Source organism: Oryctolagus cuniculus, chromosome 6 (genome assembly GCF_964237555.1).
Source record: "Oryctolagus cuniculus chromosome 6, mOryCun1.1, whole genome shotgun sequence".
Classification (NCBI taxonomy): Eukaryota; Metazoa; Chordata; class Mammalia; order Lagomorpha; family Leporidae; genus Oryctolagus; species Oryctolagus cuniculus.
Window position 1 is genome coordinate 11,873,537 of NC_091437.1, and position 14,965 is coordinate 11,888,501.

At 49.8% G+C, this 14,965-nt stretch overlaps 1 protein-coding gene across 4 annotated transcripts in view; it reads left to right on the forward strand.

The window, feature by feature from the left end:
• The first annotated feature begins 2,070 nt into the window (after positions 1–2,070).
• Positions 2,071–14,965, forward strand: part of ZNF475 (zinc finger protein 475) — a 35,084-nt gene continuing 22,189 nt past the window's right edge. Inside the window, exon 1 of one of the 4 annotated variants that reach the window (XM_070075787.1) lies at positions 2,071–3,013. In XM_070075787.1, the coding sequence (XP_069931888.1) occupies positions 2,210–3,013 (804 nt within the window). In that variant the 5' untranslated portion in view covers positions 2,071–2,209. Of the gene's footprint in view, positions 3,014–10,157; positions 10,317–14,965 lie in introns of those variants that run through there. The other 3 variants (XM_070075788.1, XM_051844156.2, XM_051844157.2) reach the window with 3 other exon arrangements.

The following is a 14,965-nucleotide window of genomic DNA, read 5'->3' on the forward strand; positions in this document are numbered from 1 at the left end:
CAGTAGCCATGGTTTGTTGTTGTTGTTGCTGTTGTTTTAAGATTTGTTTATTTATTTGAAAGGCAGAGTTACAGAGAGGCAAAGGCAGAGAGAGAGAGAGAGAGAGAGAGAGAGAGGTCTTCCACCCGCTGGTTCACTCCCCAAATGGCCGCAACAGCCAGAGCTGGGCCGATCCAAAGCCAGGAGCCAGAAGCTTCCTCTGGGTCTCCCAGACAGGTGCAGGGCCCAAGGACTTGGGCCATCTTCCACTGCTTTCCCAGGCCACAGCAGAGAGCTGGATTGGAAGTGGACTAGCCGAGACTCGAACCGGTGTCCAGATGGGATGCCGGCAGTGCAGGCGGTGGCTTTACCCACTACGCCACAGTGCCAGCATGGCCATGGTTTTTTATAAAAATAAAAGTGTGGGGCAGGTGTTTGGATGCAATAGGTTAAACTGCTGCCTGCGGCGCGGGCATCCCATATGGACGCTGGTTCAAATCCCGGCTGCTGCACTTCCAATCCAGCTTGCTAATAAGCACCTGGGAAAGCAGTAGGAGATGGCTCAAGTGTTTGGACCCCTGCACCCACAGGAAGCTCCTGGATTCGGCCTGGCCCAGCCCCGGCCAATGCAGCCACTTGCAGAGTGAACTAGTGATTGGAAGACTGATCTCTCTTTCTCTCTCTCTCTCTCCCCTCGCTCTCATTTCTTCCCCTCTCTCTTAACTCTGACTTTCAAATAAAATGAATAAATCTTTGAAAAAAATAATAAAAGTGTGGAAGACACACACACCTCTTATAAAGCAAGATACTAGGTGTGATTCCTAGAAAAAAAGGAGAATCAAGCCGCCTTGAAGCTTCTTGTTCCTTGTGCAGGTGGCCCCCTGGGCTGGGCGTGGACCTCGGTCTCCTTTGCTTGGGAACGATGGTCGATACTTAACAAATAAAAACGGGTACGTGGTGGGGTATGAGACGTCTCTCCCCTCCGAGGTCTGCTGATGGTCCTCTCCATCTTCCCTGCTGGCTGACCCGGTCTGTAGGGTGAGCTTCAGGTCCGTGGGTACTCATGAAGTCCGGACTACCACATCCTAGTAAGAACGCCGGCAGGGACTTAACCATGCTTATGGGTATGGGACTAACAGATGCATTAATGTGGTTGTGCCAACCTACACTTACCTGTCAATTGCATTTTCCATGAACCTGCTGAAGAACTTTTTGTATCAAAATTTAAAAAAAAAATAAGTTATCTCGATGAAATTGCTTTCCCTTGGTACAACAAAAACATTTGTACTTGTATTACGACGATTTTGCTTTTAGCGACATTCTGAGAGTGGCGTAGGCTTCAGAGAACTGTCAGAGAGAGAGCTGTGCCCTCTCCTGCCTGCCGAGCTCTGCAATCCCTTGAGGGAGTGGAGGTTTCTGTGGGGTCCAATACCATCTTTCCCCCACATCTGCTAGTTTCATTCGTGTGATTTTCCCAGGTTGCAGTGCCCTCTCCTGTGGCCTCCCCGCCCTGGAGTCGGCCCTTGCTGCTTGGTGCCCCCTGCGTCTGCGCTGTGCTGTGGCTGTGTCTCTGTGCAGAACCATTACTTTCAATACAGTCAGCAGTACCATTCATAATGGAAACTGTCTCTATATTTACTTCAGTTTTTATGGAACAAATCCTACGTGCTGGTTACCATGTAGCCAAAGAGGATACGAGGTCAACTCTTAAAAAAAAAAATAAAATCCCCGCCCTTTATCTCAGCCTGCAAGTTAGGGGTGTGTGTGTGTGTTGTAACTTCTCCGTCTCTGTCTCCACCCCTGCACAGATCTTGGAGACATGAGATTTCCAACATTCCAGACCGCTGCCTTCAAGGACCACGCTGTGAGCCACAGCCTCTGGGCCGAGGCACTGGCAACGATGTGGAACCCCAGGACAGCCAAGCTGGCCAACCTCCTCTCCACGCAGGAGCCCAGAATGAGCCTGGCCTGAAATCAGAGCACACGCCGGAGAAAGACTGCTTTGTTCATGGAAAGAGGAAAGGAGAGGAGGGTTTCCAACGACTTGCAGCAAACTTTCCACCATTGTAAGGAACCCACCTTCTTTATCAACCACGCCGTCCCGCCCCCCGAATCCCCCGCCAGCCTTTGTCCAGAAACACGGGGTGCCGAACCTGGTGACAGGGTACAGGCGCAGGCCCAGAAAACCCGACCTGGCACTGTGATCGTGTCCAGACGATCGGGCAGGAGAATGAGGGCAGCGGGCCAGCCCAGCCCCCCGGTCATCCCAGCCCGCAGGCCCGCCTTCCGGGTTTGCTACATCTGCGGCCGGGAGTTTGGGTCTCAGTCCCTTGCCATCCACGAGCCCCAGTGCCTGGAGAAGTGGCGTGCGGAAAACAGCAAGTTGCCCAAGCACCTGAGGAGGCCAGAACCCTCCAAACCACAGCCCCTGGGCGGCAGCGGCTCCTACAGCCTCCAGGAAGCCAACGAGGCCGCCTTCCAGGGCGCGCAGGCTCAGCTGGTGCCCTGCGAAGTGTGCGGCCGCACCTTCCTGCCGGATCGTCTTCCTGTTCACCAGAGGAGCTGCAGGCCGAAGGGCCAGGGGCCCAGGGCGCCTTCCCCTGCAGACCTTCCTGGTCTCGGGAAAACTACCGGCACAGCCCCTGCCCGCCCAAGGATGCTCCCGTGCTACATCTGTGGTAGGGAGTTCGGTAGCCTGTCGCTCCCTATCCATGAACCCAAATGCCTGGAAAAGTGGAAGATAGAGAATGACCGGCTGCCCAGGGAGCTCCGCCAGCCGCTCCCTCGGAAGCCTGAGTCCCTCCCGTCTGGACTGGCCGGCCACGAGGGGCCGAGTCAGGTGCAGCTTGTGCCCTGCCCAAACTGTCCCCGGACCTTCGCCCCAGAACGCCTCCTGGTGCACCTGAGAAGTTGCGCAGCTCAATCCAGCGGCCCCAAAGCACAGAGCTTGTCCTTAGGGAGTCAGGGTGGCCTCTCTGAGGCCACTGGTGCCAAGCAGCAAGGCAACAAGGCAGCGCCTAGTGTATCTGATAAGGTAATCCACGCCTCATAAGGTGCATTGGGTGGGCGGGGGTCCATTCTCCCACGGGGGGGCGGGGGTGAGAGAAAAGTGTCCCCACAGTCAGTCCCCACAGGAGTCCTTCCATGCCCATTTCTGTCTCAATGCAGGCTGATCACGTTGCCCTCTGCTGGATGCACGAGGCTAGATCTCTCTAGAAACTTCCTTGCCTGGTGGGTTCATCTCCCTGTGAGGGGCTTCCTTCTCCCTTGATTCCCCCACGCCAGTAATTCCTGGGAGAGACTGTGATTCAAAAATGACTCACTCTGCTGTGTCTACATTACACAGATATAATTCCCATTCCAACAGTCAATATTTATTGCTGGTTTATTTTAGGCATCTACCTTAGGAATTCGGTTCTGGCCATGCTGGCTTAGGCTGAGTTTATCTTACCAAAATAGAATCTGTGTCAAAAACCCCAAATGACTTTAGCAAGAATTAAACACTGGGGCACTTGCAGACATGCATACACTCTGCAAATGTAGCAAATCTGTCTTGAAACACTTGGTGCGGTGGAGGTGAGGAGGGGATTAGCCCCAGCACAGACTCAGAAGCGAGGAGATGTGTGTTCATGGCTCTGGCAGGCACTCAGTTCCCACCTCTTCTCCCTCCCCTGTGTCTCAGCTCTACACAGAGTTCTGACCCCCAACCTGGGACATTCTCATGTGCGAACCTACATGGTGAAGAATTGCTGGGTCTCTGCTTGAGGTGCCAGCATCCGGCAGGGCCAGGAAGTGGTCACTGTGTGGGCTGCTGGCTGCAGGAGAGAAGTGTGGCCCACGTGCTCCTTGTCCTGCCATTAGACCAGGGAGTGATCGCGCTGTCCTGTGTCACACCTTACAGGATGCCGAATCAGGAGACAGAGTCTTTTCCCTGTGGCTTGCTACTGGAAATGCCCCAATACAGGGACTCTTTGAATAGATTGTTTTAGGAAAACCAAGGTTATACAGCTATTGTTATAATTAAACCGGGGGTGGGAATCTCTTTTTTTTTAATCCAAATTTTCTTCCTTTTAATTTTACCACGAGGACTGTCTAGTCCGTTTCTTCTCTGAGTTCCATGATTAAAATGAAGTGGCTGTGGACTCACTGGTTTAGGAGATTCCAAGACAATGATTCTTGCGCCGGGAAAGTCAGACCAACAGATGCTGGACAACTTTTCCGATGAACACAGAAGAAAAAAAACTGCTGCTTTTTCTGCGTAATAAAAACGCAAACTCTTCAGTGCAGTGTGGGCTTCAGGCTGGTCTCGTAAACACGATCTGTTTTCCCCATCTTCTGGCCGTGGCTGTTCTTCCAATACATGTGAGGTCTGGATCCAGGGAGTACGAGGATCTGCATCCCCGGGCCCCAACTCAGAAACCATGTCCGCCCTCTGCCTCCCGGCCCTGCACAGGGCTGCGGGGTTCCCCTCACGGATGGAGAGGCAGGGAAAGGCGTGGTCCTGAGTCTCACCCATGTTGCAACGCGTGCTTCGTGCTCCAAGCCTGGAGCCAGCAGGCTGAGCACACCCTGTTCTCGCGCGGTCTCGGCAGCACGCAGAGGCTGGCAGGCCTGCCACGGCACAGGAAGACACCTTTCTGACTCACCCCGGCATCTGCAGCGGAGAATGTCCCCCCAGTGACTCCTGCATTTGGATGAGGGCAGCGGGAGGCCATAGAGAGCACGTGGCTTTGTCACAGCTCACCCGGCCCTGCTCTCCGGCCTGAACACCCATGTGGCGGTGGGAAGGAACCTGCCACGCACACATCTTCCCACTGCTTCCAGAGGTGTGCCAACTCCTTGGGGGACCACACGGGCTGCAGTCGAGGACACAACAAGGTCATCCAACGTAGGGTCCCTTTAAGTGGCCAGATTTAAAACAAGCTCAATCAAAATGGAGAAAAGGCTGGACTTCAGAGAAGACCTGTTGAAGCGATGGCTTTCTCCCTCCCCACCAAAGACGTTTGCCATTCCAGGGTGCCTTTTTCCTTCCAGTTACAGTTCAATCCCATCCACCGATGGATGCCTTCCCTTCCTGGCCTCACAGAAAGTGTAGGCAGAGCTGTGAATCCCTAGAGAGCGCTGCCCTCTACAGCACAGGCGTCAGACCCTGACCTGCCCGTGACGGCCGGGGTTGGCCGGCTGTCACACACGGGCACGCCTTTATACGATTCCGAAGTCTGCTTCGTTTCTTCCCCGTGTGGATGAGAACAGTTTGCTTCTAGAATCCCTGGTCTGACTTCAGATGGGAATCACTTGTCTTGCCTGGCATTCTCAAGGGGCTCGATTTTGCGGTGACCTCAGGTGAGGGCCGTAATAAAAAAGTACCGTGATCTCGGTACTTAGGAAGTAACCCTCACTGGGTGGTGGGTGGGTGACACCGATGGCTTTGCTGGCAGCCTGAGTTGCCCCTTCACGCAGCCAGTTCCGCCAGGGAGAGCAGAGTGGACACTTGCTCACCTCCAAGGAACCTGGAGGAGGTAAGGGGAACAGAGCCTTCAGGAGAATGTGTTAGGTGAAGGTGTGACTGCCCCAGGCCTGTCGCCTTCGTCCTCTCCATCGCTTGGTGTCTGGAGCAGCCGTGAACTCCAGTTCTTTCCTCTGTAAAGGAAGCAGATCCCGAGTGAGCAGCAGCCAGTTGTACAAGCTTTTAAACGTGGTGTGAACTCGAGGGGCGATTTTGATGCCTGAGAAGGAAAACCATCGATTATCCTTTTAAATTCTACTGCTGCGTCTACTTTACGAGCTCCTCTGGTGTCTGTCTTACTAAGAGACTGACGAATTTGCTAAGGAACGTTTATATCATGGTCACGGTCATATTGCTCCTTATGATAATAGGAATGGGTAAACTTTATTTATTTAATTGCTGGAAAAAATAGTGTCCAACAGGGCCAGTGCTGTGGCACAGTGGGTAAAGCCGCCATCTGTGGTGCCGCCATCCCACTTGGGCACCAGTTTGAGTCCTGGCTGCTCCTCTTCCAATCCAGCTCTCTGCTGTGGTCTGGGAAAGCATTAGAGGATGGCCCAAGTCCTTGGGCCCCTGCACCCATGTGGGAGACTCGGAAGAAGCTCCTGGTTCCTGATTCAGCTGGTACGGCCATCTGGGGAGTGAACCAGTGGGTGGAAGACCTCTCTCTCTACCGCTACCTCTCTATAGCTCTGCCTTTCAAGTAAATAAATATATCTTTTAAAAAAAACTAGTGTCCTTTCTTCAAAGCTGGTTCTAAACCCTTTAGATGTCAGTGTCTTCAGGTTATGGAACACAGGTTGGCAGAGTAAATGGAACACAAGGGCATTTCAAAACAGTAGTGGAAACTGAAATTGAGAGATAAGTGGCCTCGTACAACTAGACACCAAAATGAAACCATTGCCTAACAACCTCCTATCGGTTAGGTAGTATTTGGGTTACGTTCCTAGAATTTTCTTTCTAACACATGAAGCAACATTCTTAAGAATCCTGACCTATATTGCAAAATAGGCGTTATTTTTCTTAACAAAAACTTTATTTTCTATAAATGATTATGTCTCTGAATGCAGTTTGGTGCAACTTTTGGCATCGTCAAGTTAGGATTTTGAATTTTTCTTTTTTCCCCATAAAGAAATGTTAAATGTGTAGAGATGGATAGGTTTACCCTGGTTGGACTTCACACAATGTACACGGGTATGGAAACATTACATGGTACCTCATAATTATGTGCAATTTTTATGTGTCTGTTAAGAACAAAAATTAAGTAAAAAGTTTTCACTGAAGTGTAAGGGAACTAAAAACTAGAAGCACAGCTGAGGCTTGAGCTGGAACTCTTTAGCTTCATCGCTAGCATCTGGTGCTGCCATCTGGTGTTGTAAAGTAGTATCTCCTCTCAAGTATGTTACTGCCTTTCATTGTTTTATCTCCAAACGCATCACAAAGGCGCCCGTATCTTGGGAACTCCAGGCATTCAGACTATTGCTATGGATTTGACTCCCAGTTATAAACGCGGGTCCCTGGCTAAGTATAGCATTCTTTCAAGGCAGAGCTCCCAGGAGGAAGGAGGTCACAGTCCGGAAATTGCCCAAGTGCAGGATGGTTTCCCGTGTTTTCAAATTTCCCACGCGTGTCTGTTGGGTGAGAGTAATTGGTGTTCAGGAGGAGGCATGGGGGAAAAGGACAGAACTCCTGTTGAGTGCCTTGGTCCTCAAGCAGCATCAGCGATTCCGTCTGGTTCTGGAGGTCGGGAAATCCAAGTTCAGGGCCGTCATAGGGTTGGTGTCTGGTGAGGGCTGCTCTCTGCTCCCAAGATGGCACTTGGCGCTACATCCTTGGCGGGAGAGGGGCTTTGTCATCACATGGCAGAGGGTCGGGGTGCACGAGGGTGCTTGCTTCAACCTTCCTATGAGGGTGCTGAACCTCCCTCAGGCCTGAACCACCCCCTGAAAGCCACAACTCTGAATAATGTTTATTGCATTGTAGAGTAAGTTCCAGCATGCATTTTGGAGGGCACACTATCAATCAAGCCGCAGCACATTATATATATGATCTCATTTTAATCTTCATAATATTAATATAAAATAGATATTTTCCCTACTTACTATGTGGAGAGACACAATTTAAGCAAGTTGCCCAAAGTCACATATTGGGTTTGCAAGAGGATGTCAAAAGCTGGATATTTTAGGACAAAGAGGAAAGAAGTTTGTTGGTTCTCTCACTGATATTTATTGTTAGGCATTGGACTGAGTGTGAAATAAGTGGTCTAAAAAGTGTGGACATCTCTTCTTGACCTCATGGGGACTTTGGTCTTCTGGAGGAAGTTTGATGAAATGAAAATCATTTATATAGTCTCAGACTGTGACTTGACCATGTGTAATGGTGCAAAGTAGACCTTTAGGATCCTGCTTAACCAAAACCTCAGGGGGAAGACAGCACAGCTGAGACATGAACCGTGTGACAGCACCACCTAAGAGCAAAGATGCGGAGGAAGTGAGGCAGGAGGGGAGGCTTGCAGGCAAGGCCCTGAGGTAGGAAAGATCTGATGATGAAAGTGAAGATCCATCTGTGGCCATAGCCTGAAGGGAGAGGGAACAGGCATATAAGCTGGTGCTGTAGGGGCAGGAGGGTTCGTCCAGCTGCTCCATGGACATGGGGACCTCAGTGGTTTGATGATTGCAGGTGAGAATGGATGAGAAAGGATGAGAACTTGGCCTAGAGCATTGGAAGCAGAGATGGAGAAGTGCTATGAGCAGATCTTGGTGCTCCTTGGGACTTGGAGGGGAGAGGAAGGGGTAAAGCATAACTCCAAGGTTTCTAGATCGACTCTGAAATTTTTTTTAAGAAAGGAAAGACTTGAAGAGGGTGGTTTTGGGGGTTTTGATCAATACTTTGATTACAGTATCAAAGTATTGATATTGATTACAGTATCAAATTCATAATGTGATATTTTATGAGATATTTAAGTAGATTAGGCTGGATACATGATCAAGAGGCTGGAACTCAAAAGAGAGGGTTGAGATGGGATACCCATTTGTGAATTACTAACATATATTTAAAGTGTTCAGAATGAGTACAAGGTTAGAACAGTAGACCCACTGATAAGCCCTGAGACAATGCGGAATGTAGGAACTAGCAGAGGAGCTGAAGTGTGGAGCCTGGAACCCAGGAGAAAGACCTGAGGAGTGTGGGACCATGGGGCCGTGCTCAGAGGCAACATCAGAAATAAGAGTGTGGAAAATGGAAAGGCTAAATAGATGAGGATTAAAATTGGGGCCATAGTTGGGGTGCAGCAGGTTGAGTTGCCAGTTGCAACACTGGCATCCATGTATGAAAACCGGTTGAATTCCTGGCTACTTCCTTTCAATCCAGGTGCTTGGACCCCAACCACCCATGTGGGAGATCCAGACGGAGTTCCTGGCTTCAGATTGGCCCAGCCTCGGCCATAGCAGCCATCTGGGGAGTGAACCAACGGGTAGAAGATCTCCTATCTCTCTCTCTCTCTCTCTCTCTCTCACTCTGCCTTTCAAATAAGAAAAAACAAATTTAAAAGAATGAGAATAAAAAAATACATACTTGGTTTTGCAGTGGGGATTTAGTTGCTAACCTTGGAAAGAACACAATACAGTGGTGGGGTGCCAGATGTATGGATGATAAAATAGGATGTGTTTTGAGAAGTTCAGCTTTGAAGACTAGGAGATAGTTGGTATATTGGCAATGAAGACATCGGGCTAGAGGGATTTCTCTAAAAGGTGGGAGCTACTAGAAACTCTCTGAACGCCCAGGGTAAGCATCTAGAGAAGCAGTGCAGAAAAGGAGGTTGAATAAGTGGGAGAAGGGGGTCAGGGCACTTTTTTGTTTCAGAAGAATGCCGAATGCAGTTGGAACCAAGTTTGTCCATTAGGAGTGGGACAGTGAAGGAGCTGCAATCTGTTAGCTTACATTGTTTTATATTTTCTCCATGAAGTGTCAGGCAAGCTGGTCAATACAATCTGTTGAGAAATAGCAGAGTGTAAATAGAAAAAGGCTGTTTTTAAGGTGCTTCTTAGTCCTTTGTCTCTTCATGTCTTCCTTTAAACATAGTTTGTGTAGTCAAGACCAAGACGCCTGGAACCATTTGCCTCTGTGATTTCCAAAGACAAGACTGACTTGGAACTCTTGGAGGTTGTTATGTTTGAGTGATAATTTGGGTGTCCCCAAAGGCCCATGGGTTAAAGACTCATGTGAATGGATTGGGGGGGGGGGCATTAATCTAATCATGGTGTTTGGAGGTGGGGCTTTGAAAAGTGATTGGGTTGAGTTATTGGAGTGGCACCCTGTGATCCAATCACAGGGGCTTTTAAAAGGAGAAGATGAATGTGTCCCCTGTGTCTCTCTGCTTCCTGACTTGCCATGTGGTCCTCCCTCCACCATCTGCACCCACCACCCTCAACAGACACCAGCAACATGGGGGTACCCTGGTCTTGAACTGAGAGCCTGCAAAACTGTGAGTGGAAATAAGCCTTCTTCCTTCACAAGTAGCTCCTCCCAGGGCTTTGCTGTAGTGACAAAAAGCTGACTAATGAGGTGGTGGTAGAATGTTCCGTGGGTCCCCATCTGGGGCTCTTACCCTTTTAATCATCTTCAATGGGGCTGGCCCACCTCCTCAGCTGTGCTGATGTCATGAAAACCAGCCTTGACCTCACAAACTACCCTCTGATGATGCTGGTAGCTGGACAACTGGGGTCCAATGCCATGGCCATTTCTTCATCTTTCTTGGGGCCAACCATGCCTGCATATCAGGGCAGCCTTCTAGGATCTCACAGCTCACAGGTGTACCAGGCACAGCAATAAGGTAACAGGATGGTTTCTCCTCTCCACTGTTGGCTGCAGAAGCCGACCTAAAGGGATCTGTGCACATATGTCGCGTGTTTGGGGTATGTGGGTGTTAAAGGTGGGGAAAGTTACATCAGTAAAGTTGGTAAAAGCTTCTTCATACAAAGATTCAAAGGATAATCGTTACTTGTACAATTGTCAGCCTAACGAAATTATTTTAAAAATTCAGCCTCAGTGTGTCTATCACATATCAGTGGCTAGAGAGGCTATGGGAGACAGGGCTGCCTCTCTCTGAACCCGAATCCCAGAGCAAAACTAGGTGGTCTTTGCCTTGGGGCTCTCCTCTGTGCTTTGCGCTCCTCCAGAATGACAAGCATTGTCTGTGACTCCTGTGAGAGGAGAGGGCCACATATTATGCATTCAAATATTATTCAGGTCTACAGGGAATAAAACTACAACATGGCTGTGTTCTCAGAAAGGATAATCTAGCTTAAATGATTTCATAGTCTGCATAAGCCTGCTTCTTCCTGTCACCACATCTCCAAACACAAACACACACACACACACACACACACACACTTCCCAGTGATAGACGCTTAGGAAATCTTTATGTAATTGGCTGAGTAGATATCCTTGATTCTTAGAGATCCAAGGTCAACGACTAAAACCTCTCCCTCAATTCTTAGAACTCTACCATGGACAGTGTGCCATGTGAGGCTCAAGTTCAGTTTTAGAAGTAGGTGGAGAAGTCAGAGAATTTTCCCTAGGAGTTCATCTCTCGCCTGGCTTCATTCCACATCACAGTGCACCTCCTTACATCACTTATCTCTAACCTCTGCCTCTGTGAGCTTGTCTTATATATAAATAAATATCCTACAAATTGATGAAGGGCCTAAATAAATCCAAGAACTCCATAAAATTCCAGTATACCTGCTCCGATACCCTGATCCTGTCTTTAAAGCCCCCAAGTGGCTCTCACACCTCAGACTGCCTTTGAAGCATAGAAGGTGAAACTTAAGGTCTCGCTGGTATCAGCTTCAAGTTCAGGAAGACAGAGGCAGAGGGTGGACAGCAGGATAGGGAGGGACAGGGTCAACAATATTGATAGGAAAAGAGGAAAAAGACCCTTCTCAAGTTAGATTTCTTTCTGGCCCCTCCAAGGTCATACTCTTTTCACTGGAAACCTCCTTTGCTTGGCCTTCCCCCTGAGTTGGGCAGCTTTTATTTAGCATGTGAGCTGCAGGTACAGCAGGTGCTGTTCAGGTCCAGCAGTGCCCAGGCCTGCCTTTGCTCTCTCTAGTCACGGCTGCTGTATCCCAGTTGGTGGATTTTCTCCTTCCCCCCTCTACGCCCTTGCTTCATTTTACCCCGTTATCTAGGATCCATCTAACTGTGAGGATCAGGCCTGTTGCTGAATGTGTGTGTCCAGAAACCAAACAGCAGGTGCATTGTGCGTCCGTTTTCTTCAAGAAAAGTAATTTGTGGAATTTGTATTTATTTAAAAGGGGGGAAAAACACAGAAAGAAAGAGACCGAGATCTACCATCTGCGTGCTCACTCCCTGAATGCCCACAACACCCAGGGCTGGGCCGAAACACAGCCAGGAGCCAGGACTCAATCCGGGCCTCTCACATGGGTGACAGAGGCCCAGGTACTTGAGCCGTCACTTGCTACCTCCTAGGATGTGTGTCAGCAGGAAGCTGGAATAAGACGTAGGGCTGGGACCCAAACTCAGGTGCTCCGATACAGTATACAGGTGACCCAAGTGGTGTCTTAACCTCTCCACCGAATGCCTGCCTCTTCTGACAAGAATTCTGCAAGATGTTTAATCAATACCTCCCAACCCGAGTCTTCATGAGATGTCAGGAAAAAAACAGACTCAAACGTGGAAAGAGAAAAAAACCTTCCACTAAGAAACTGTATTCCTTTCAGGAGCATGGGCTCAAATTTGGAGTGAGTTCTTTGACCTATATTTTTCAGTATTGTATGTCAGGATAAGTATTTGAATAACTGAAATATCCAGTTTGCCAACTGTTGGAAATACCAGCTGTTCTTTTTAAAGTAATGCACAGGAGATACTTTAATATTAACAGCATTTCCAAATGGATAGGCAAGTCTTTCTCATTGTTTGAAGTATCAAAATAAAACTCTAAATCATAAGTAACAGACTCTCTTATAGTTGGCCAGTAGACAGGGCTGGATTGGAAAATTCCTTTATGTGGCATCCAGTGATTCCCAAAAACAATTTCACTTCAAACAACGATCCTACCAGATGTGACATTTGGGTAGGATTGTCTGAAAACACCAGAAGTAAATGTGCAACACCAGCGGTTTCTGGGTGATCAGACCGCGTGATGGTGGAGGTTTAAGATGGAACTCTTCAGTTACTCCTGTGTACTGAGATGCTAGTTACGTCGCCTGCGTGTGTAAGACAGGCTCGAGGGAATGGAAGCTCCTCTGGACGTAGTCAGTCTCCGATGCTTGTTTTAAGTGGTGAAGGGAACTTTCTGACCTTGGGAAGTGAGTCTGGGGTGGCCTGGCCTCTTGGTCTCCTTTCTCTGTCTGTCTGTCTGTCTGTCTCTCTCTCTCTTCTTTTTGGCACCGTCTGCCCCTCCCAACTGTACACCTCCAGCCCTGGATAGGACTGGAAGGGGCCTGGGAGAATCCGATACACTCCTTCCTAAAAATGTGTCTCCCATGGGACTATCTGCTTCCTAAAGGGGACCTGGGCAGAAGGCAGTGTTTAATCCCAGGGAATGAACTTCGGAGGTAGTTGGGAGGGCAGAAGTAGGAGTTCTGCTGGTTTCTCCCAAATCCCATCCAAAGGCTGACGCCGGAAGTCAGGTAGAGCATAACACTGCACCGACCGCTGATGAACTTGTTTCTGGAACCAGCTGGAACCAGGTCGGCCTGAATTCACATAGATGCAGCAAGCAATCACCTCTCTCTGAGCGAGTTCCTGAAACTCGCAAGCCTCAATTCCCCTATTGTAGGAGGTTGAATTGGGGAAGGACCTGACAAAGCACTGTTTGTTGCTCTTCCATCCTCTCCATGGTGGCAGCATGGCGCAGAGCAGGGTCAGAGGACCCGCTGTCCACAGCAAAAACTGGATTTTTCCAGTTGCTAACTGCCACGTGCCTCAGTTTCCTGGCTTGCGTTTTGCCCAGAGAGTTATTATGAGAATAAATAGCAGGGCCTGTTTATTTGCCAGGTGACGCTTAGCTACTGTGCTCTTTGGTCAGATAGTCTGCAGTGCTGCAGTACGCACAGGCTTTTTGTAAGAGGCTGTGCTCTTGTTTTCCTCCAGTGTTGGGAGAAGGGTGAGCCCCCCGCCCCCCCGCCTCCCCACCCAAGCATCTTGCATTCTGTGATCTGCCTGCCCACTTATCATCGTGCACCCCCACACTTACCAAGACCCCTCCATTGTTCAGTCTAAGGGAAGGGATCAGGCGCGTGGAAGATCTAAAACGGCAGCTAAGGCCCGCGTTCTTGGTGTGTAATTGTGTCATTCAGAAAGAGAAAACACTCTTTGACTGAATGACCCCCATTCAAGCAGCTGCACAGTCACACAGTTCCCTAAGACTCTGCCAAGAGGCACTCTGTCATGACAGCCTGGGAGCCCGGCTGGGAGGAAGGGACGAAGCCAAACGTGCCGCAAGAAAATGGCCTGGGTCTCCCTCTCCGGGCACTGCGCACATGTGGTCATGGAAGGCAGCCTCAGGAGCTTTGAGCTGAAGATGGGCTCCAAGCACCGGTGCAATTCTGTTGGGATGGCTGCATGCTTAAATTCAGAGAGTGCAGAGGCTTTTCAGAGTGACATCTCTAAGGTGTCACTGCACAATTTGTTTTTCTCTAAAAGATTCCTCCTGCCACCTGGGAAGTTTGTAAATTCCCTAGTCGGAGACTCAGTCCTTTGGTTAAAGCACTTGTTCCATGGTGAGAGCCCAGCTAATGTGTGCAGAGTTTCTAGATGCCTAACAACCCTTGTTGGCCACTGCCACATAGGGTTTAGCTCGCGTCTTCGAACTGAGATAACGAGGCACATTGCTTCTGTCGGGGACAGTGAGGGACTGGGGGAGTAGGCTGCTCAGGACCAGAGCAGGCTACACCAGAGGCAGTAGGGAGGACTGGGGTGTGGGCACCCCAGAGAGCAACTCCTACCTGTGGATATTCGCGTTTAAAACTTGTGACAACATTGGCCTAGCCAAATAAAACATGCCTGCTGGCTGACATGGCTGCTGGCCCGTCTGTTACACTGCGATCCAGGGGCTGAAGCAGAGTAGAGGCCCTCCCCCGGGGGCAGCCAGGGGGAGATGCTGTTGGGGGAACAGTGGGGGCTGCTTGCGGGACCAGGGCCCGCACGCTCCATGCCAGAGCACGGGTCACTCTGCCCATCTGCCAGCCGCCCCCTGGACCCTCCGTGGGAGACTCTACAACACCCAAGCCATTCTTGTGGGTCCAACACCGGGAGGCCGAACCTGCAGAGTGATCAAAAACTGCCAAAGCCCAGATCCAGATCCCGGAGAACTATGGCTTTCAGTTCAAACATGGCTGTCACAGGGAAGTCAAGAAAAACGTTTTCTCGGCTCAGAGATGGCCCTCCTCACCCTGCCAGTCTCCAGGTTCATCTCAGGTGGTGGGAGGGGCTCTGTGTGTGCAAATCAGGCTC